The sequence below is a fragment of the Fundulus heteroclitus genome, chromosome 7 (assembly GCF_011125445.2).
Source record: "Fundulus heteroclitus isolate FHET01 chromosome 7, MU-UCD_Fhet_4.1, whole genome shotgun sequence".
Lineage (NCBI taxonomy): Eukaryota > Metazoa > Chordata > Actinopteri > Cyprinodontiformes > Fundulidae > Fundulus > Fundulus heteroclitus.
The window spans coordinates 29597426-29619008 of NC_046367.1; the positions used below are offsets into that span (position 1 = coordinate 29597426).

Genomic DNA, 21583 nt, shown 5'->3' on the forward strand with positions numbered 1-21583 from the left:
TGAAGCCCAATAAAGTCCATTGGCAAAATAAAATCCCAATTTTCCAAAAAAAAATAATCTTAATAAACTGTAAATTCAAATAAATCGATTAAATCGACTTATCGCCCAGCCCTACTTATTTATAACCCTATTTTCAATAAAGGTAAATTTTTTAGGCACAAACATAATACCGGTTAAATTTAAATACATTGACACAAGCTTCATTCTATGGACTCACTGCTTTGAAGAGTGCTTCTGTTCTGGTCTAGTGTATGAATCTAAAAACTTTCACGATGAAATGTGGCTTGGAGTTTCTGTAATGTTAACATTCTTGGGAAAATATCTGTGAAATATTCCAGACACAAGCAAACTACAGGCATTCATCACGAGAATGTGAACCTGCCGCTTGCTGTGTTAAGGTCTCCACCTGTCAGGATGAGGGACGCGTAGATGCGCTTCAGCCCAAACACACAGAAATGTTGCTGCAAATCAGGCAAGATGTATTTGTTTGGGGGGGAGGGGGGGTGGGAGCCTCCTTCAGTACCTGCTCTGGACGAGCGCCTGCTCCACGTGGGTGGTCCTCTCCGACAGAGGAGTACCAGACGAGTTCTGACTCATCACTGAGAGGAACTTCAGCAGCAGCTTGGTGCTCTCTGTTTTACCAGCTCCGCTCTCCCCGCTGAAGATTAACACACACACACACACAAAAAAACAAACAGTTTTTGACTTATTCGTCTCATCTCACACATAACCTCGACGGAAAACCTCCCAGATGAGTTGCTTATTTCTCTGGATCACCGACCTGATGAGGACACACTGACTGTCGTGTCGCTTCCACAGGCAGCGGTAACACTCGTTGGCCACGGCGAAGATGTGAGGAGGCAGCTCCCCCATCTGGTGCTTGCTGTACAGGTCGACTGCGGTGGAGTCGTACAGGCCAGCTATCTGCTTGTAGGGATTTACGGCGGCCAGAATCGAGCCTATGTTGGTCTATGTGAAGGTGAAAGAAGAAAGCAGAGAAACGAATCAGTGAAAGAAGAGTCATGATGTTGGAGAAAATGCGACTCCTAATACTTGGCGAAGCTTTCTGCTTTCGTATGAACTCCAATGACATTTATTTGCTCTATCTAGATAAGCCTTTCCTCTAATGCAGCACCCGAAGTCAGCGAAACTCTCCAGCTGCTCGACGTGACCCGGTTTAGAAGGCTGCTAATATTTTTAGGATCCACCGGTGCCGTTCTGGTGCGGCGCTTTGGGGAAAGTGCCTCTCGAAAGTGTGTTTTTGGGTCATCGTGCCACAGCGGCGGCATTCTGCCGGACAGACTGGTGCTCTGAGCTGAGATTAGAACAAAGGATTTCCAAACAAAAAAAGCAATAAAAGCGCACCATGTGATCATTTTAATAAACTCTGCAGTGGTTCTGCAGAACCTCAGAGTGTGTCTGTAAAATCAGTCCTGGCACTGAGAGCAGATAAGAGTTTAATCATAAATGTTCCAATGAAACCACTTCACTGCAGGGTCTGTCTCTTTCAAAGGGCCAATACTTTTAAGAACAATGAAACATACGAATATAAACAAATCACAATACGGATTTTAATTGTCTATGCATCTCTTTAAATATATGGAAGTTGATATATCATCTGCATCAAAATGTAATTTCACTACATATTGGACGGGAACATTTCTGGAGAAAAAAGGCCCTTTTATGTCAAAATGGGTGGGTAGCTGCTTATTAGCTAATTAGAAAAATGAAGTGAGCACTTTCAAGGGAATCTGGAAAGGCTCTATAGCAGTAAACAGGGGCAGAGCACAGATTTCTCCTTATCCAGAAGGAAAACCGTCCAGGATAGCCAAACAACTGGAATATTGGATCTGAGATAAGGGTAACATGACGAGGGCAGATGGCTTCAGCCGGGAGTTGACAGACAGAGCACATATGGTGTTGTTTGTCACCATTCATCAGGTAACTATCGTTTCTTTCACATAATTATTTTTTATGTGTCCTCTGTCAGCACAAAACATCTGCCGGTGATCCACAGATTACGCTTAATAAGTAACCATTCTCTCCCAGGGATCCATCTGTATGTTAAGCTTTGATAATTACCTTCGGTTGCAGCTATTTTATTTATTTTTTTTGCCCTGAGTCAGAGCCAAATGACAGAGAGCATGTTCTATGTTCATCAGTTCTGATTTGATCCGCGCTTTAATCTGACTTCCATCTGCCGCATGTGTAGCATTAGCTTCAAATTACTTCTTAGGGTCAAACAACATGTTGCTGCGGGAATCCTAACCAGGCGAACCTAAAGAGTTTGACTGGTGTTACAGACGGTGTCTTTGGAAACGCTTTTTTACAACTTCAGCTAGAGTCACAACAAAATTGTGGACTGATTATGCACACACACACACACACACACACACACACACACACACACACACACACAAAAACCCTTTAGCCTGCTAATATAAAGCAGGCTAATCGGGTGAGTTGTTGGGAGGAGTGTACTGACGAGTGCCTAAGAAGGTAAGAGTAACAGGGTTGATCAGAAGCGGAGCAAAAACTACAGAGTTGTAATGTAGAGAGTTACATGCGGTTCAAAATGGTCATTTGTGAGGTAGACTGAGTTTATGACAAAGCTTTTTCAAATGTCATGGATATGAATATAACTACTGCAAAGGTTCTACAAAATGGTGATAAATTCCCACTAAGTTCATACGCCCTTTTTGCATTGCTTGTCGTCATTTCAGCTTTTAACTTTTTGTTCTCTCTCTTTTATCTTCATAGTAGGTACACCTGGTCTGACGTTTTGTTAACTGTGACATCATCCAGAGAAGACGGCTCACCTGCTACTACCATCTAATGTAGAACAGATTACTACATCAATGTGTGCTTCTGTGCTTTTTTGTCTCTCTTGTTGTGTCTCTGTTCTGTCTTCTATAACCCCAGTCGGTCGAGGCAGATGACCGTTCATACTGAGCCCGGTTCTGCAGGAGGTTTTTCTTTCCCGTTAATGGGGAGTTTTTCTTTCCACTGTCGCTTCATGCTTGCTCAGTATGAGGGATTGCAGCAAAGCCATGTACAATGCAGATGACTCTTCCTGTGGCTCTAGGCTTCTCCAGGAGTGAATGCTGCTTGTCAAGACTTTGATGCAATCAACTGGTTTCCTTATATAGGAAATTCTTTGACCAATCTGTATAATCTTACCAAATCTGCATAATCTCATTGAATTTGACTTTATAAAGTGCCTTGAGATGCCTTCAGATTTCAGGAATTGGCGCTATATAAATAAAATTTAATTAAATTCAATTGAAGTTTCTGCAATAACTTCATCAGTACAATTCAGTGTTTCCTTCTACAAACAAATTTACAGTATGTGACGCTCTCCTACGTCCACCACTTTGTGTTGTCCGACCCCCAAACCCACATATACGTCCGTCTTCCTGACATGAAAAATACAGACCGGCTCACTGGTTAAAACTCACATAGATGTTGTCTTTCCGGTAGCGCAGAAAGAGGTTGTGCATGATGGCAGCTTCATGCAGCTCTGCCAGTGTGGACATGTCTTCAACTCCATTGATGCTGCTTGGGTGCATTGGGTACACCGTCTCTCTCTTCAGCTCCTCTCTCTGCAGACAGATCACCTGCATTGGCAGAAACAAACACACCTTTAGCTTTAGCAGAACTGAACTTTTTACACAAAAAGGACACAAAATTGCAGCAGTTGATAGTCCTGAATGTTCAAAAAATTTCCCAGCATTAAACGATGGCATTTCATGTTTGCTGTCTCCTGTCTGAAGGTATATGTGATACATTTACGGACAGAAATCTATCTATCTATCTATCTATCTATCTATCTATCTATCTATCTATCTATCTATCTATCTATCTATCTATCTATCTATCTATCTATCTATCTATCTATCTATCTATCTATCTATCTATCTATCTATGCTCAATGAACTATGAGCTATGTGGAAAACTTATAAAGGTAAAACTAAAAAGGTAGTAAAACTACTTAAAAATCCCATAAAAATGGGATACATAAGTTTTTTTCTTTTTCAGCATCAACTCTTTATAACAGACAACCCAAAGTAAATGCCAGAAAATTATGTGGATTCATCTCCTAGAAACTACTGTGCAAGTTTTTTTCATCTATGTTCAGAAAAAGGAAGAAACAAAAGGCTAATCCCCATGTCTGGATTTAGTATTTTCCTCGGTTGACCTCTGGTTTGATGATAATAGCGCCCCCATGTGGTCGACTTCAGACCCCTCTGATTCGGCATGTAAACCTGCAGCAGCTTCTTAAATCGGACAAATATGCTTGAATAAGATATTTTTTTCTATCAAGTCAAACTGATCCCATTTTAATTTCTCCGTGGTCTATGAATGCAGACCTTTCACAGAGCATTTATTATTGCAATCATAGGAGTCTGAAGCAGCAGAGATAACTTATTTTGTGATTTAAAAAAAAGTAGGTTGTGTTATTTTATCAAACCTCCAAAATGAAGAAAAACATAAAACATTTGCAAAAAGAAATAAATTATGTAAAAAAAAAAGCACATAGTTCCTAACCTAGTGATAAGAAAAGTAGATGGAAATTAATATTATTGATACTTTCAGTGTCATTCAGGTGTGACAGTTTAATGCAATTGTTCCACAACAAAAGGGGAAATTTCCTTAAATTTGGTATTTTATCTATCTATCTATCTATCTATCTATCTATCTATCTATCTATCTATCTATCTATCTATCTATCTATCTATCTATCTATCTATCTATCTATCTATCTATCTATCTATCTATAGATAAAATATATAAATATATATAAATATATTTATTTGGGATAACTCCTTTCGAACTACCTTTGAACCAGAAATCATAATTTTTAACTAAAGCTGTGATTTCCTCACAGCTTTAGTTTGAGACGTCTCTCCAGCAGATTTCTCTGGAGCTCTGCGCTTAAAATTTCCAATGATTAATAAAATAATGAATAAGGAATTGTTCCTGCAACTACAGGTAACTGAACAAATTACTCGGTTCTAGCAAACTATGTACAGGCATTATGCAAACCAGCACTTGTGTGACTGAAACTGGTAATATTGCAGTACAAAGATGAATAAAATACAATAATTATTGTATTGCCCAAATTTGCCCAAATTTGGCATAGTACAAAGCAAGAAGACCCTCTGTCGGTTCTCAGGGTTTTCATATATCTGGTCGACAGATTCATAAAACATGCACTCGAAAAATGCTGAATCGGACAAAACCTACGCATGCAAGAACGTGCAAACTGCACACAGAAAGCTCAATCCAAAACAGGTTAAAAAAAATAAAAATATAAATAAAACAACTAGATTTTGAAGATGAATATGTTTTGCTTCCCATCCAGGAAGCTTTCTCAATTCAAAATGTCTGGAGTAGTGAAAAGGCCCAATAACCTAAAATTGCACCCTCTTCCTTTAAAAGGACACCACAACACATGACTGTGCAGCTGCAGACTAATATCATATTCACACACTGCCGATCAAGGGATAACTGAGAAACTATGCTGAAAGTTATATTAGCCTAGAAATACAACCAAAAACATCATCATAGCGGTTGGTGCCAGTAGAAAAGTTGTAACGGTTGATTGTTTCTCCAGCACCGCCTCCACATTCTTTGGCCTGTATCGATGCCGGGCCGACCCACAAGCTCAAGCAGGAATGACTGATGGCAAATACAGATAATACTTGCAAAGCTTGTTCATACCCGCTGTCTTAATTCACCTTTCGTAGACCTTAGATTCCCCCGCTGAGTCTTTGTTAAACAAATCCTACGCTATGTAACTCGGCCCTGACATGCGGCAAAAATCAACTTTTTGATGCGTGTCAGCTGGAGAACTGAGGAGTGTCTGAGACCGTCGCCAACGAGACACGGCACTGAGTCAGAGGAGCGTCCACATCAACCAACAGCCATCCACAAAGAGTCTTGTGGACCGCGTGGCTACCAGAGCCCTAATGTCCCACGGATGAGATAAGAGGACAGACGGACCGTGGCTGTGCTGATGGGAAGACGGGCCCAGATCGATACTGATGGACTTGAGGCTGGGGCTGTGGCATGCCGGAGCATTACCGCTGGCTCTACTGAGGTGTATCCCAGCGTTTCAAGGAACTGCTGAGTCAGCAGCACAGATAGGATGCTGAAAAGCTGACGACGGCTTCTGGTTCAAAAGCTGTTCGTTGATTTATTTTTTTTGAAGAAATGATGAATAGGGCTGGGCTTTAGCGATTATTCTGTAACAGGAGAATTATCTTTGAAATGGTTTCAGGCGGACCATCATCTACCATCAATGTGTGTCGAAACGTGTTTAACCACCTGGGGGAAGAAGAGCACGCACAGAAAATGCATGCCTTGTAAAATCAATGCGATTCACCAGACATGGAGCAGCCTTTCTACTAGACAGCCAATAAATGTCTAGTATTGACTTCTGTTCATGCATTACCGCTACAGGTTAACAACAGCCAGCTGTAGTGAGAGTGCTGGGCAGTGTGGGGTAAAGGTCACATTCATCAGACTGTTATTTGTTTTCTAATAAAAATATAACTGCTTAGGGTTGCTAAAAGCATCTTAAGGGCGAAGACTGAATTTAAACAAAAAAAAAAATCGGAATGGTTCATCAATTGTTAAAAATCAAATCAAAAGAAAGTCTCATACAAATGTCTTTACAGTGCAGTTCATAAAAATATAACTGAACCCATTAGAGTGTCCAGAGACTCTAAGGACAGAACTCATTAGTGTGGAAGTTGTGACTGAGTGAAGAAGAACCAAAGATAGCCATTTTCAGCATTAATGAGGTGGTTTTGTGAGACCTAAGAGGTGTTTTGTTTATCCTTCTGAATTTCCAACCTCTGTACACTGCAAAAAGGGAACTAAAAGTAGGTAAAAATCCTCTTGAAATTAGTGTATTTTTCATTGATTTGAGCTGGTAAATCAAACTATTTGCACTTGAAATCAGATGATGGAGATGAATTGTTCTCATTTTAAGTGCAGGATGTCTAATTATCTTCTTTTAGGGGTAGAAATTCTCATTCCATTGGCAAATAGTCTTATTTAGCTGCTCAAATTAAGGAAAAAATATACATATTTTAAGAATATTTTACTTACTTTTAGTTCCCTTTTTGCAGTGTAGAAAACCTTCTTTATTATAGGATACTAAAGTAAGTTTAAAAGCCTCAGCTCTGTGATTATTTTGTATTTGTTTTAAAATAATTGAAAAGACCTTTTTGCAACAACTGCTTTCTGACAGTGGAGTGATGCGGCCTGTGCTCCAAAGGAAAATAATCAAAGACAGCTCAGGAAGGCTAGGAAAAAAATTATGTTAATGCTTCCTATACCTTTTTTTATAATAGCTCTTAAAGAGAAATACAAATTAGCAATAGTCGGCATCAGCTGGTCAAAGAGTAGAAGAGCGTCTCCTCTTTCCCACATGTTGCCGTCTGCTGTTGGTCAACTGGCTGAAATAAGGCAACTACACTTTCCCCTCACTTACAAGGAAAATAAACCTGACTCTTTATAAATGTTTATGGTTGCCAAAAACTCTCCAGCTGCAGTCAGCACGTATGTTATGAAGGAGCTGACTCCTGGTTGGCTACTTAAAACGCACGGTCCTTCTGATTATTCAGCTAGATTTGCTTTTTAAAATTTTGCGTTGCTCTATGAAAACAAAATTGTAAAGGATCCCTGTGCAGTAAGCACTTTAAAAATCTGAATATTATTTTATTTAACAACAGGAGGAAAATAGAATGTTACATTTCTGTTTTTGAAATAAAGCAATTATTAGATCATACTGCACAATTGGGGTGAAGAGCTTTGTGTAAATGTTTTGAGACAGTGATATTTTTACTTATTTGAGCAGGTACATAAGATTATTTGCCAATGGAATTAGTATTTCGATCCCTAAAATTAAGATAATTACATATATGCACTCGAAATAAGACGATGGAGATGAATTCCAAGTTCCTATTTCATTTACCTTCTGCGGCTTAAAACCTAAATCTGCCAGAAGTGTGAATAAACGTTGGTCTTAATCGTACCTCCACGACTTCTCAAAGACAATTCACTACCAACAACTAATCAAACTGATATAAATGCAGAAGTATGAATGGGAGGCTGCAGCAAAATGACAACACTCAGGTAGCAAATGGTGAAGGGTCAAAGTGACTCAAAGCCAAAACCAACACAAGCAGAGAACATTGTAAACGCAGACAGCAATGTCTTTTCTGTTAACATTAACTGGATTCAGATGGCATTAGTCACTGGAGACAGCTGGGCAATAAAAACCTGTCTGCATTTCTTGAACTTTTCTCCATATATGCTGGGCTTTGTTGTCCATAAACATCACCATCCATCCAAGTGTGTCAATTCTTTACTTGAGATTAAATAATAATTTACGCATAAGCCTCTCTGCTTTTATTGTATTTATACATTTATGTATCATTAGACTGTACTGTTTTTTAAGATAAAAAAAGGACATAATTATATTTTTAACCATGGGGTTGGTGTGGGGGCAAATGGCAACAGATATAAGATATTAATTTACTTCTTCTTAACATGACTCGATTTCAAACAAACCACATAGACCGCATGATGCCTCCACTGTCTGTCGGCGTTCTGTAGATTCCTAACGGCCGAGTATAAAGTGACGCTGGGGTCACCAGCAGCAAAGAAGATTCAGCCTAACTGAGAACTGAAAGCGCTAAAAGGCAAGATTACGCTCTCAGCTTTGGCTCAAGTTTCAGGAATAAGTAGCGGTGACTCCAATGAGTCCCGCGTTTTGCTTTTTTACTCCATCTCACAAAGACTTAGCTTATATATTAGGTTTCATGCTCCATACAGCTGGTTCATAGGAACATAGCAGAAAACACCGAAATGCACCTGAACTAAAGCAGGGGGGCATAAAAGAAACTTCCATCAGTGGAGGATATTTTCTAATCAGAAAGGCTCCGCTTCACCTACATGCTGTCAGATCTCACATAAAAAGACGTACAGAAGCTTGTAAAATAACAAACCCCCTTCTTGACCCTTTCACATTTTTTTTACCTTAACAAAAACTTTAGTGTCCAGTGCAGACAATTTCCGTCAGAAGTCGTGTATCGAGTAAACAGAGTGCGCAATTTAATCTCAGAATAACGCTGACTGTTCTATGAAGGCCTCAGAAGTTTGTTTGTTAGAGAATATCCAAGAAACCCAAGTAATGCAGCAGGTCAGAGATGAAGCTGTGGCGAAATTTTAAAGCAGGGCTAGGTTATAAACAATACCCCAAGCATTGAACATCCATTAAGTCCATTTTCTGAAAACTGAACAACTGCAAACCACTCAGGACCTGCTCATCCACCAAACTGACAGGCTGGGCAATGAGCATCGATCAGAGAGAAGATGCCTGTGGTAACTCAAGAGGAACTGCAGAGATCCACAGCTCAGATGGGAGAATCTATGGACAGGACGAGTCTTAGAGTGTTGAATTATGCTTGCCTGGCACACTTGCCTAAAGACAACGTTGCGAATAACACTAACACAGCTAAAATCTTTTCACGGAAAAAGGAAGCTGTGCCGTGTTGCTGACCAAACTCTTTCCTTCTGTGGTTCTCAGTGCAGCGCCACCACAGACGAGGGGTTGAACAGCTTGGGCAAAAGGTTTGGTTCGTCTTACACAGTGCAGCGTGAAAGCCAGCTGCACCAGCTGAAAACTTCCAGTTTGGTCCCCAATCGGTCAGAAATTGAACCAAAATTTAAAGTTTTTTCTCAAGCATGCAAAATGCTAACGATCTACATAACCCACATACAACCCTCAGTGTGAAGCGTTGTGGTGGCAGCGTCATGCGGTGCTTATGCTTTTCTATGGCAGGGACAGGGAGACTGGTCTCAACCAGAGTTGATGACAAGGAGCTAAATACAGGAAAGACTAAAGACTAACAGCCAGAGCCATGCCAGGGTTTCAATCGAGGCTTTTTCATGTGTTTGAATGGCTCAGTCAAAGTTCCGACCTCAATCCGACAGAAAAAGAGCAGAACAACTTAAAAACCGACATTCTCAGAAGCTCTTTGTCAAATCTGACTTAGCTCGGGCTATTTTCCAAACAGCAATGAGAAGAAAAATGTGCACAGCTGCTAGAGACCTATTTTACCTCAAAAGACAAATCTATTGACTCTGAGGGGCTGAATACAAATAAACAACACACTTTACAGATCATTATTTGTTAAAAATTTACTTTTCAATCTATCAATCAATCAATCAATCAATCAATCAATCAAATCCCTTCACGTTCATTTGTTGCTATGTGTCGGTCTATCACATAAAATCCTATTAAAATACATAGCTTCAGTTGTCATGTGACACAATGTATAAAAAAAGTCCTAGAGGTGTTAATACTTTTGTAGGAGTAAGGAGTCTGGCTGACATTTGTAAATAAAGTAGGACATTTTATAACCAGCTATTATAAGACACGGCGCACAGTGTGCGAAAATGTCTTTTAAATTAATGGCTGTAAACCTCTTAAAAACCTCCCTGTTCAGATTTCACAGAGCAACCCTCAGGGACCTTTTCATGTCCGAAACATCAGGGACAGTCATGGAAAGCGGAGCTGCAGGGTTTCATTTTTCTCTGTTGTGCCTCGGAGGCCGTCTGCGTTTCACCGTGGGTGAGATGGGTCGCTGAACTTTGTTTCTCTAGCTGGTCCTAGTTCGATTCAAAATGTAAAAACTAGTGAACAGGATCCTTTTAGGACTGACACAGAAGTTACAGCATGTACGACTCTTCGGATTGTAATTTTCTTCGAGCTTGTGGCGAACACTAATGTTCAGTTGCAATCATAATAACTAGTTCTAGTTCAAGCTAGAAGCTACCAACAATTTACAAAACATTGCCTGTAACAAATGCCTGAACGGCCCAACCCAAACTACAAACAAATTTTAAAAAAGGAGCCCGTCTGTCACGGGTTGGACGAGGCTTAATGGATGTTAGCGATTTAAGTTGGTGTAGTGGCAGCCAGAGACTGCTCCAGGCCATTTACAACTACATGTGATTTAGGATTGATTGGTGAAGTTGTTTACTGCACCGCTCAATTCTTGCTGACACTGGAAAGCTACGCTGCAGAGCATGTGGCTGCACGCGTGACAGAAAACGACACGTCTGTGGAGCTTGGCAGCTAATTAAAGCTCTTGTCCATTAAACCTGTGTTTTAAATATTCAACAATCAATATGTTCTTTTTTCTTTTAAATTATTCATGATTCCTACAAATATTACATACTATAGTACTGTAATGTATCTATCTATCTATATCTACGATTAGAGATGAGATAGAAAGAAGAGAGATATATAATAGGATATAATAAGCTATATAAAATAGAGGATATATAGATATATAAGATATATAAGATATATAGATATATATATATATATTATATATAATATATATAATATATATATATATATATATATACAGGGGCGGTTCTACACACACATATATATATATATATACACACATATATATATATATATATACACACATATATATATATATATATATATATATATATATATATATATATATATATATATACTGGCCGGAAAAAAACAAAGCCGACATGCGGAAGGCGGTGTTTCCCGCAGGTACCGCGAGCGAGCTTAGGCGAGGCGGTGAGTTGGCGGCCGGAACAAGTTTTGTGCGGAGCGGAGCGGGGGGGGTCTGCTTAGACGCCGTCGGTGAAGTCGCTTCTCTCTTCAAAGTATCCATGTGTTTTTGCCTGTTTTTCCCTGCCATTCACTATATGAATGCGAGAAAGCAACAACAAAAAACCGCGTGTTAACGTCAAATAAACGCAAGTAACGCAAGCATATCGAGTTAGCAAGCATTTCAGTTTAAAGTTCTTCCAGCATGGAATATGACAGAAACAAGTTAGTTGTAACCACTGCCAAGTTAAACTTTGGTATTGAACATAAAATGATAATGCTGCTCCTTGCGGTTACCTCAGAAATTGCCTGTTTTTGGTAGATTTTTTCCCCATAAAGAGAATTACCTGTCAGTGGCAATACGCTTTAATTTATTATTATTGCTATTTTTTGTTTTACATGTTTAAGTTGAGCTTTACACTAAATATGTGTTACTGATAAGTGCTACAAATGTTACAACACTTTTGTTCATATGGCAGCAGAACATTAAAATAAAAGTGTTCTTTACACTACTTTTGAATTCATTCTTGGAGTTTGTAAATACAATGCGATTAATCGCGATTAATCGCGATTAATCAGGGCGATTAATCGCGATTAAATATTTTAATCGTTGCCCAGCCCTAATATATATATATATATATATTGATCTTATTATAGAAAAATCCAGCATTTAATCAGATACCATTTATTCATTAAGGGAGAAAAATCCTACTTCAAGAAATTATTATTTTGAACACAATTCTGGTTCCATTTATTGACACCTCTAACGATGCCTTTAAAAATGTGAATGAAATAAGAAAGTTCATTATATGAAATTTTAGTCGTAACCAAAGTAACCAATCAGTTATGGTTTGTTTGCCATTGCAAATAAATATGAGAAGTGTATTTAATGTTATGTTTTTAGTACAGGGGCCATAACAGGGGCCAGGACCATTTCTACAGGGGCATGGGCCCCTGTTGGCCCCTGTCTAGACTAGAACCGCCCCTGTATATATATGTATATATATATATATATATATATATATATATATATATATATATATATATATATATATTGATCTTATTATAGAAAAATCCAGCATTTAATCCGATACCATTTATTCATTAAGGGAGAAAAATCCTACTTCAAGAAATTATTATTTTGAACACAATTCTGGTTCCATTTATTGACACCTCTAACGATGCCTTTAAAAATGTGAATGAAATAAGAAAGTTCATTATATGAAATTTCAGTCGTAACCACAGCATTAATCAGCCAAACATGTGATTAATGGCAGTATAGATTACAATTTATCATCATTTTCTTGTCTTTCTCCTGTATTTTCTATAATTATTATCCTTCTATTATTTTCTGTTAGTTTTTTCATCTCAGACACTAAAACTACACATCTGATGTGCATCAAGGGTGATTAGACAACATCCAGTTGGACAACTAGTTTATCAGCAGTCATGGTGTCAATGCCTGGCAATTCAAAATATGTTGTCTAGCAAGATATTGCATCCAAGCTGTCTTGGTGAAAGACAATTGGACAAAGCAGCGTAAACAATAATAAACCCTTTAAGCCGCAACACTATTAGTAACTAGAAAATATATCTTGATTGTAATTGGTTTAAATCCTTAACGTAAACCTCCAGAACAACCTAAAATGCATTAAACTGTGCATAAATGTCCAGATGAGCCTAAATTAAAACAAATCTTTTATGCCAGGCGCTCCGTGTGCATTTCAACTTTTTTGGAGACTGCTCTTTTTTTCTCCTTTTGTTCCCTCTTCTCTGAAGCCCCACCCTGCTGCTGCTGCTGCTGCTGCGCTTTGTTCACCCAGCCCCACTTAATATTCACACATACTGTAGGTGGAGCCGGGGCTCCGCTGCTCAGACGTGTTTCCTATGAATTCAGCCCTTCGGGAGGGACACGAGGACAGACACAAACACTAACAGGCTGGGGGGGCCACAAAGACAAACACAGTCTTCCTTTGTTTGGTTCTTTGTATGTCTTCTTTTTTAGAATTTTTTAAAAGTGTTTCTGTCTTACAGCGAATCTGTCTGCCGCAAAGGGGATCCCGCCCAGACCCCGGAGGAAAATGATAATGTTTAGCAAAAGAACAACGATGTTAGGATATGAAATACAAAAACCTAATAAAATAAAATAGGCAAATGGGGAGACTTTACACGGCAACAGAAAACATTTGATTTTACCAACACATTTACAAAGACCCTGATGCAGGAAGCAAGTTGTTTCTGTGACTTTGGTCATGGATGGACATAAAAGGTCTGATCAACGCAGGGGGCCAATGATCCACTTACTCCACAGAAGCTGTGTGTTTAAGGACTGTGGTAACAATTATCCAAAGCAAAATGAAGAATGTAGAACCCTTTAAATGAATTACATTGTGCACAAAGGAAAACTTCTCAAAATATATAATTGATACCAAATGGCAATATAAATTGGTGACAGTTATGTTAAATCTTTATCAATCAAACACTATACTAATAATAATAATAATAATATTAATGATAACAATAATAATATTATTAGTATTAGTATAGTTGTTGTTTAATCAAATTACATAACTTTAATGACAAAACCCATAAAGAGTAGACATGAAAAAAGACATGAACAACCGCAGTTCTTTTGTTTAGCTGACAGATCTGCTTCTTCTTTTCCTTATGCACACGCCTAAAAGAATAACCAACACGCTGTTATTCCAGCTGGATAAGAGTCAGAGAGTCATCTGGCCACGTAAGACATGCATGATGGAAACTGTAAAAAAAAAGGGTGAGGTCTGAGGTCTGTTTAGTGGCTAGAGAAACTGACATCTAAGTTAGCATCCAGGCGGGGGTTCCACATTAGTAACTCACTCCTCCAAGTTAAGATCTACAAAACACACCTCTGACATGGTCACCGTAAACATCTGGACATACAGTAGCCGGTGTCAGGACTTTGCAGACAAACACGGGTTCCCGTAGACCGCTGTTTGGTTCACAAAGTGCTGATAAGTCTCTGATAAATGTCATATCAGGAACAGAGGATCACATGAGGTCAGTGGAGGGTCCTGGAAATGGAGACAGGCTGTTGCTCTGTCTTACATTCCTCTCATTCCTGCTACAGGATCTTTATTCGCAGAAACAGCCGAGAAGCCCATATGTTTGGCCTGATAACCACAAGGCTCCGCTCAGATGTTGTAATCATACAAGGCGTTCCGGGATCGGGTAAGATTTAAAAGTTTTCCCCCCACTTCCTGTCACAAAAAACGACAACATTAGAATGGAATAGAATAGAATAGAATAGAATAGAATAGAATAGAATAGAATAGAATAGTCCTTTACTGTCCCACACACTGCAAAAACAGAACTAGAAATAAGTAAAATGTTGTTAAAATGAGTGTATTTGTCCTTCATTTGAGCAGGTAAATAAGACTATTTGCCAATGGAATAAGATTTTTGCACTTAAAATAGGAACAACTCATCTCCATCATCTTATTTCAAGTGCAGGATGTGTAATTATCTTATTTTAGGGGTCAAAATACTCATTCCATTGGCAGATAATCCAATGATAAATACATTAACTTTAAGAACATTTTACTTATTTTTAGATCCATTTTTGCAGTGCAGCAGGGACAATTCAGGTGAATCAGAAGCGAGTAAGGGGAAAGTTTTTATTAGTGATGGATTGTTAACATTTAAAGGTCCTAAATGAGAGTTTTTGAAACTATTTTCAACTGAGAGAAGCTCAGTTTGACCCTCTTGCTGTCTTCTCACACTTATTCCCACCACTGAATGCAGAGACATCGTAATAAGAACCCTGAAGGCCGCTAAGATAAACAAGTGTGCTCTCTCACACAAATCTTTTACACTCAACCTGATTAGAGACCCTGAGCTCAGAAGGCAGCACATCACCCACAGCCACAGTGAGAACATATTTACAGTATATTACTAATGAGCTTCAGTGTGTGCCTTCCTCACTGTATACCAGCAGAGCGATAAGCATGGATAATTTGTATATGATAGTAAGAGGCCTTTGGGGTCCATGGGTTGCCTCATAAGAATAAAGAAAGTCACATCTAGTTCAGATGATCCCTGAATGAATCTCACAGCAAGAGATTTTGCACCATAGGGACAGTATGTAGGGAAAAAAGCTGTGCTCTGGTCAGTCTGGTCTATGTTTATTTATCAGATTTTTTTTTTCTCCTGTTAAGACCTCATCAAATTGTAATTTTGTTAATAAAATACCAAATTTTCTTTTGCGGGACCGTTCTCTCTTGTCCTGTTGTTGTTGTTGTTGTTGTTGTCTGACTTTTCCATTTGCATGAAGTGGTAGGGACATTTGCGCCTGCGTGGCTCAGCTGCCACAGGTGGAACTTTGACTTACACGAATCGTGAATTAATTTGATTGGATGAAGAATGACTATAACTGGACTCTGTACCACATTTGTCTTCCATTGTTTACATTTGAATTGCTGTACTGTGAAATCACTGTTGCACTTTATCCTGTAATTTTATCCTGTAATTTACTTTATTCTGAAATCTACTGCAATTCACTGAAATTTTCAAGCTGTATGCAAACGAAATTTCGTTCTGTACGCACTCTGTGCATACAAAATGACAAATAAAGTTGTCTAAGTCTAAGTCTAAGACACAATAAGTTCTGATTGGCTATGGATGCAGAGCGCTGCGCCCCGAGAAGAATCTTAAACTAACCAATTAGAGACCAGCATGAAGTCACATGGTTGTCAATAGGTTACAATGAAACAAACACGTATTGGCATTAAAAAAAATATGATCAACATAAAAAAAGTATCTGAAATAGACCAAAAATGGAACGGAAATGCTGAAAAATAAAAATGCAGACACATTTTTTCCTGCAGTTTTGATGGAGCCGGAGTCTGAGCGCCCCCTGTTGACAAATTGCCACTTGTTGTGCATGAACAAGTTACAATGAATGCATTTCTGAGTGGAGCACCACTGTTTGAGAAAAATGAACTGAAAAAAAGATCCAGTTTTTACATGATGAAAATGAAATAAAGTCAGCTCAAAAGGTGCCACCATGGTCTTTTTTTTTTTTTTTTTTTTAGATCGTGGGACTGATGCCTTCAGCAGCCAGGACTGACCAGCTTTGCAACCAGATCTAGGTTATCTCAAAAACAATGTACGCCTCCGATCTGATGACTTCTCCAGTCTACTAATCAGCAGTATATATTCAGCATTCCCATTTCCTGAGATCCACTCGTCCGTGCTCGTTACATTCAAAGTCAAATTCCTGTTCCTGCTTCCGGGCCAGGTACCAAACCTCCCCCCCCCTTTATAGACTGATCTATTGTTATCCAGGATTAGCCCAACCGCTGGGATGTCATCCACAGGCTCGGTGACGGTTTAAGAGTCATCAACAACTTTGTTTGTGTCTCACTGAACAGACTGGAATGTGTTATTCAGGAAGTTCAGTGTCCAACCCTTGCCAGCGACCTGAAGACAAACATCTCGGGCTGAATGAGCCGCACTCCCACATGGTTATTAACTCAGGACGCTATTGTGGCCGTCTCCCCTGAAGTAGTGCTACTGCATTCAACAAATTGGGATGGGTCAAAATGTGAAAGATAGTCCAACATTGTGTTAGTATGGGATGACAATGGAGAGGAAGTTGTTGAAGCTCAACACATCACAATCCTCTGGCATGGCATAAAGGTTAATGTTTAATAGCATGTGGAGGCTACAGGCTGGGTCAGGGAGGAAAATTAATGTGCCGTGCATCTTTTATCTAAATCTGCTCATTAGATATCTTCATTAGATAAATAATATTTCGCTTGATTGTGAACTGGTGCTATATAAATATTATAAACTGGACTGAACTGAACCTATTATTGCAAAAAATATCTATAGCTGTGGTTTTCTACATGTTTTTTCTCTATACTTTAAACTTTTGCACCATCTTTTATATTACTTTATTCTTGTATTTTAGAAAAAGTAAAGAGAGAAATAATAGTGGACCCTGGGATTAATATTAGGATGATGATAATACAGTAGATGCTGTGAACAGAAAGTCAGAACACTCAGATTGCGTGGATTGAATGGCACCCTGCACAAAGTAACTTCATAAGATTATTATTCAACGCTTCTGATTTGCAGCGTCTGACACGCAGACCTCTCTATGTCTCTGTTTCTCTAACAGGATTTCCTCCAGACACAAAGACTACTTGCGAACTGCCAAGCAGATAAGCTCAGCTCAATGACTTGTCAGTGGGACTATTCCTGTCATTCTTACTTTATTACAAAACGTGTTGATCCCAGCGCAGAGCCATCGAATGAAACACATACGAGAAAACAATCAGATCGCTAACCACACATGCACAATGGACCATTTCCCCCCCTCCTCACGTTTGAACAAAACCGAGCGGAAATGTTTGGTGCACACAATTCAGCAAAGCTGCCTCTACTATTTTGAGAGGAATTGTACATTTTTGTTTCATTGTGGACTTGCAAGAATTTCTTGCAAGTCATTTTGCTAGTGCACCAGACCAGTAAGCGGTAACATATTAAGTGAGAAGAAAAAAAAAAGTTATCTTACCTTTCCGTAGTCGGAGGTGAGAACGAGGGATAAGTCATCAGAGGAGCTGACGGTGGAGGGAAGCAGCTGCTCCTTGTGTCTCAGCCAGACACGGGCTCCCTGCAACACCAGAACCAACATGGTAAACTTAACATACGCACACAGGGCCTCTCCCTCACGTTTTCTCACAAAACAAGGTTTTTTCCACCCGAAAAAATGAAAATTGGAATAGAATCTTTAACAAAATGAAACGTCTTCTGATTGTAGTATTTCCATCTACACCGATCAAGCACATCAGTCAATAAAACATGTGCCTTATCCCATCAATCTTTACTTTTATAGTGTTTCAGACCATAGTGCATATACTACTTGATAAAGTGTTAAAGTAATAATATCTATTAATTACTTTAATTAGATGCTTAAATAAAACTAACAAACAAAAATGGTTTGGGTGGTGTCAACCAATGCAGATGAGGATGAGGTGCCAGTTCAGACCAGAAATAATCATCAATCCAAATCATTTTAATCTGAATCAAACCGGACTGAACAAAGTTTCTCTAAGAGAGTTTCTTTCGCCACCGTAGACTGGATTGTTGAAGGCTCGGAAATTTGGAGCGAAAACAGGAATCTGAGGCTGATTGCTGAGACGAGCTGTCATTTCCTTACAGTGCTGGATGTATAATTATAGAACAGGCTGTGTCTGAATGACTGTTTCTGATGAAAGCTAAAGTCTAGGCAGCTGGAGGACATTCCCCTTTTTAAAGTGTAAACTTGTGTTTTGTTTGTCAGAAATTAAGAAGGGATAGAAGTACTGAGCTTGGAAAAAGATTAACCTAAATACCCTAACTTCTCTCCTTTCAGTACTTGTATAAATCTTGTATGGAATGGGATGACTACAATTTTACTTTAAGAAGTGTAAAATTAATGATCTAAGTGTTAAACCCTTTTCAATTTCTTCATATTTCACTTTCTTTTAAAGCCATAATGAAGACACTATGGCAAATCATGCTGTGGGGATGCTTTTCTTCAACAAAGACATGAATACTAGTCAGAGTTGATAGGAAGATGGAGGGATCTAAATAATGACACTGAAAGATAAAACCTGATAGAGACTACAAAAGACTTGACATTCATATATTAGAATGGCCTAGTCAAAGTCCGGACCTAAATCCACATCGGAATCTGTTGTAAGACTTGAAGATTTGTGTTTGCAGATGCTAAATATCCGTCCAATCGGACTTGGCTTGAGCCATTTAAAAACGTAAAAATAACATTGACTAAAACATATTACTCACAAATGTATCTTAAAGCAGCACCATGTAAGTTTTGACCCAAGTATTAGTTTAATTCAAGATATATCAACTTATTTTTCAGGTCAATATACAGCACTTGGCACGTGTCGATGCATCGTGCGTGCTACCCTTCTACAAAACTCACCTATGTAATCTGAGAGGGTCGGCACCAATTTTGAATGGGTCATGTGACTTAGAGCGGCCACGCTCTAGGTCACATGACCCCATTCTAGGTTATTATGGCAGTCTGAGCTCAGACTGTCATAACAATTAAACAAAACCGATGATACTTCCCTGACCAGACATATTATTATTTCTCTGATGTAGGGTTTAATCTGGAGGAGTGAATGTGGCCTTGTCTTTACAAGTAATTCGATAACTTCTCAATCTGGTCCAAATTGTTCTGCTATCAGATTCCAAAACACGGAGGGCGACTGTTTAATTTAGCAACCTTCAGTGGCACTAAACCTGTAAATTACAGGTTTGGTGCCCCCTGTGGCTAAAAGTCACACAGTGTTGCTTTAAAATGGTCAAGGAAGTGACAGAGTGAGCAAGAAAATCCTCAGTAAGGTTCTAAAAAAAAAAAAGTTCTAAAGAGTAAAAATTTTAAAATATATACATAAATCCTGATGGGATGTTGCTTAAGTCAAATTTACAAGATCCCAAGAGAGATGGACAATATTAAAAGAAAGGATGGATTAGTTACATCCTAATGGAGTGCGGGGTAAAATTTTACATGTAGGATTTTAGCACCTAAGTGGGGGCCGAGTCACAAAAAGCTTGTCTCTAACCAACCATCAATCATCAGAAGTGCTGCCGATGAGGTGGTCGGGGGGGAGCGTGCAGCGTAAATGAATTGTGTGCCCAACAGAGCATAAAACAGAAAAGATCAATATGCATGGATTCCACTAGGAAACCCTAGACGAGGTCACCACTTCCAGACATCAATCCTCATTAACAATTAACAACAGGCTGCCATGGAAGCATGCACTCTCATCCATGGAGTGCAAATGTGTCCAAGAGGAAATATCAAGATGCTTCTCTATGATATGCTCTGATCTTTAGGAAACCCGAGCTGCTTCTAATGTTATTTTCCAACTACATCCAATTAAATGTATTTCCCTAACAGCTCGGAGAAATGATTGGTCTTGCGTGTTTGTTTGAACTTGTGATTTAGTCTTTTTATTAGGACAAAGCACCACTAAGTTCAACCAGGCAGCCTAAAAACCTTCTTCCATCAAGGATTTTTTTTTATTTTCTTCAGCCAGCTAATGGAGCAGAGCTAAAAGTGGCCCTCAAGCCTCAGGGGACAACAGCCAGTGGGATAAAGGGGGTTCTATGAATTAAGTGGCGCAGGCTAAGATGGGGAGTAGAGGGGGGGGGGGAAGGAAGGGTGTGTGCAGCTGATAATGTCCCGCCTCCTATTGTGTGGAAAAGGAGACAAACACATGTGTAACGGAGGTATCCTGCAACACGTGGCCTAACGTCAACACATGGTACTTCTTTTTTTTTCCCCCGACATGATTAGTGAGCTCCACATCAGTGGGCGACTGGGTCGGACTGGTACCGTGTCGGCGCACCAGGCTCAATCTGAAAGCTGCTTCACGTGAAACCGGCGAGGGGATTAATCAAGCTCCCCATGAGGGTTTTAAGTAAATCTGGAACCGTTATGTAACTGTGGAAGGGGCTTAAACCGTGCAGAAAACCATCTTGCTTTTACTTCTTGCACGGTTTCTTTGTGCAAAAAACCGCGGTCATAAAGCTGACAAAGAGGAAAAAGAAAGAGTTATGTTGCAATGCTGAATATTACAAGACGAGCGGACAACATCCGTGGGCAAGTAGTAACTTGGATAGCTTCGGGATGGCTCACGGATTTGTAATTTCCCACTAACCATATCCAGGGTTGCATTCAGTAAAAAATTCCAATCATGCAGAGATTTGGGGGAAAATTTTTTGCGGGTTTTAGATGGCTCAGTTGCTGAGAGACAGACGCATGTGTTTTCCCATCATCTGTTCAAAAACAGATGATGGGAAGGAACACTTGTCAAGTTTACAAGTGCTCTACTTCTT

The 21583-nt window shown here is 39.2% G+C and overlaps 1 protein-coding gene across 1 annotated transcript in view; it reads right to left on the reverse strand.

Annotated features, from left to right (window-relative positions):
- Nucleotides 1-21583, reverse strand: part of myo10l3 (myosin X, like 3) — a 93330-nt gene that overhangs the window by 53461 nt on the left and 18286 nt on the right. The window contains 4 exon segments of the mRNA XM_036139435.1: nt 524-658; nt 782-969; nt 3459-3617; nt 18243-18341. Coding sequence (XP_035995328.1) covers nt 524-658; nt 782-969; nt 3459-3617; nt 18243-18341 — 581 coding nt within the window.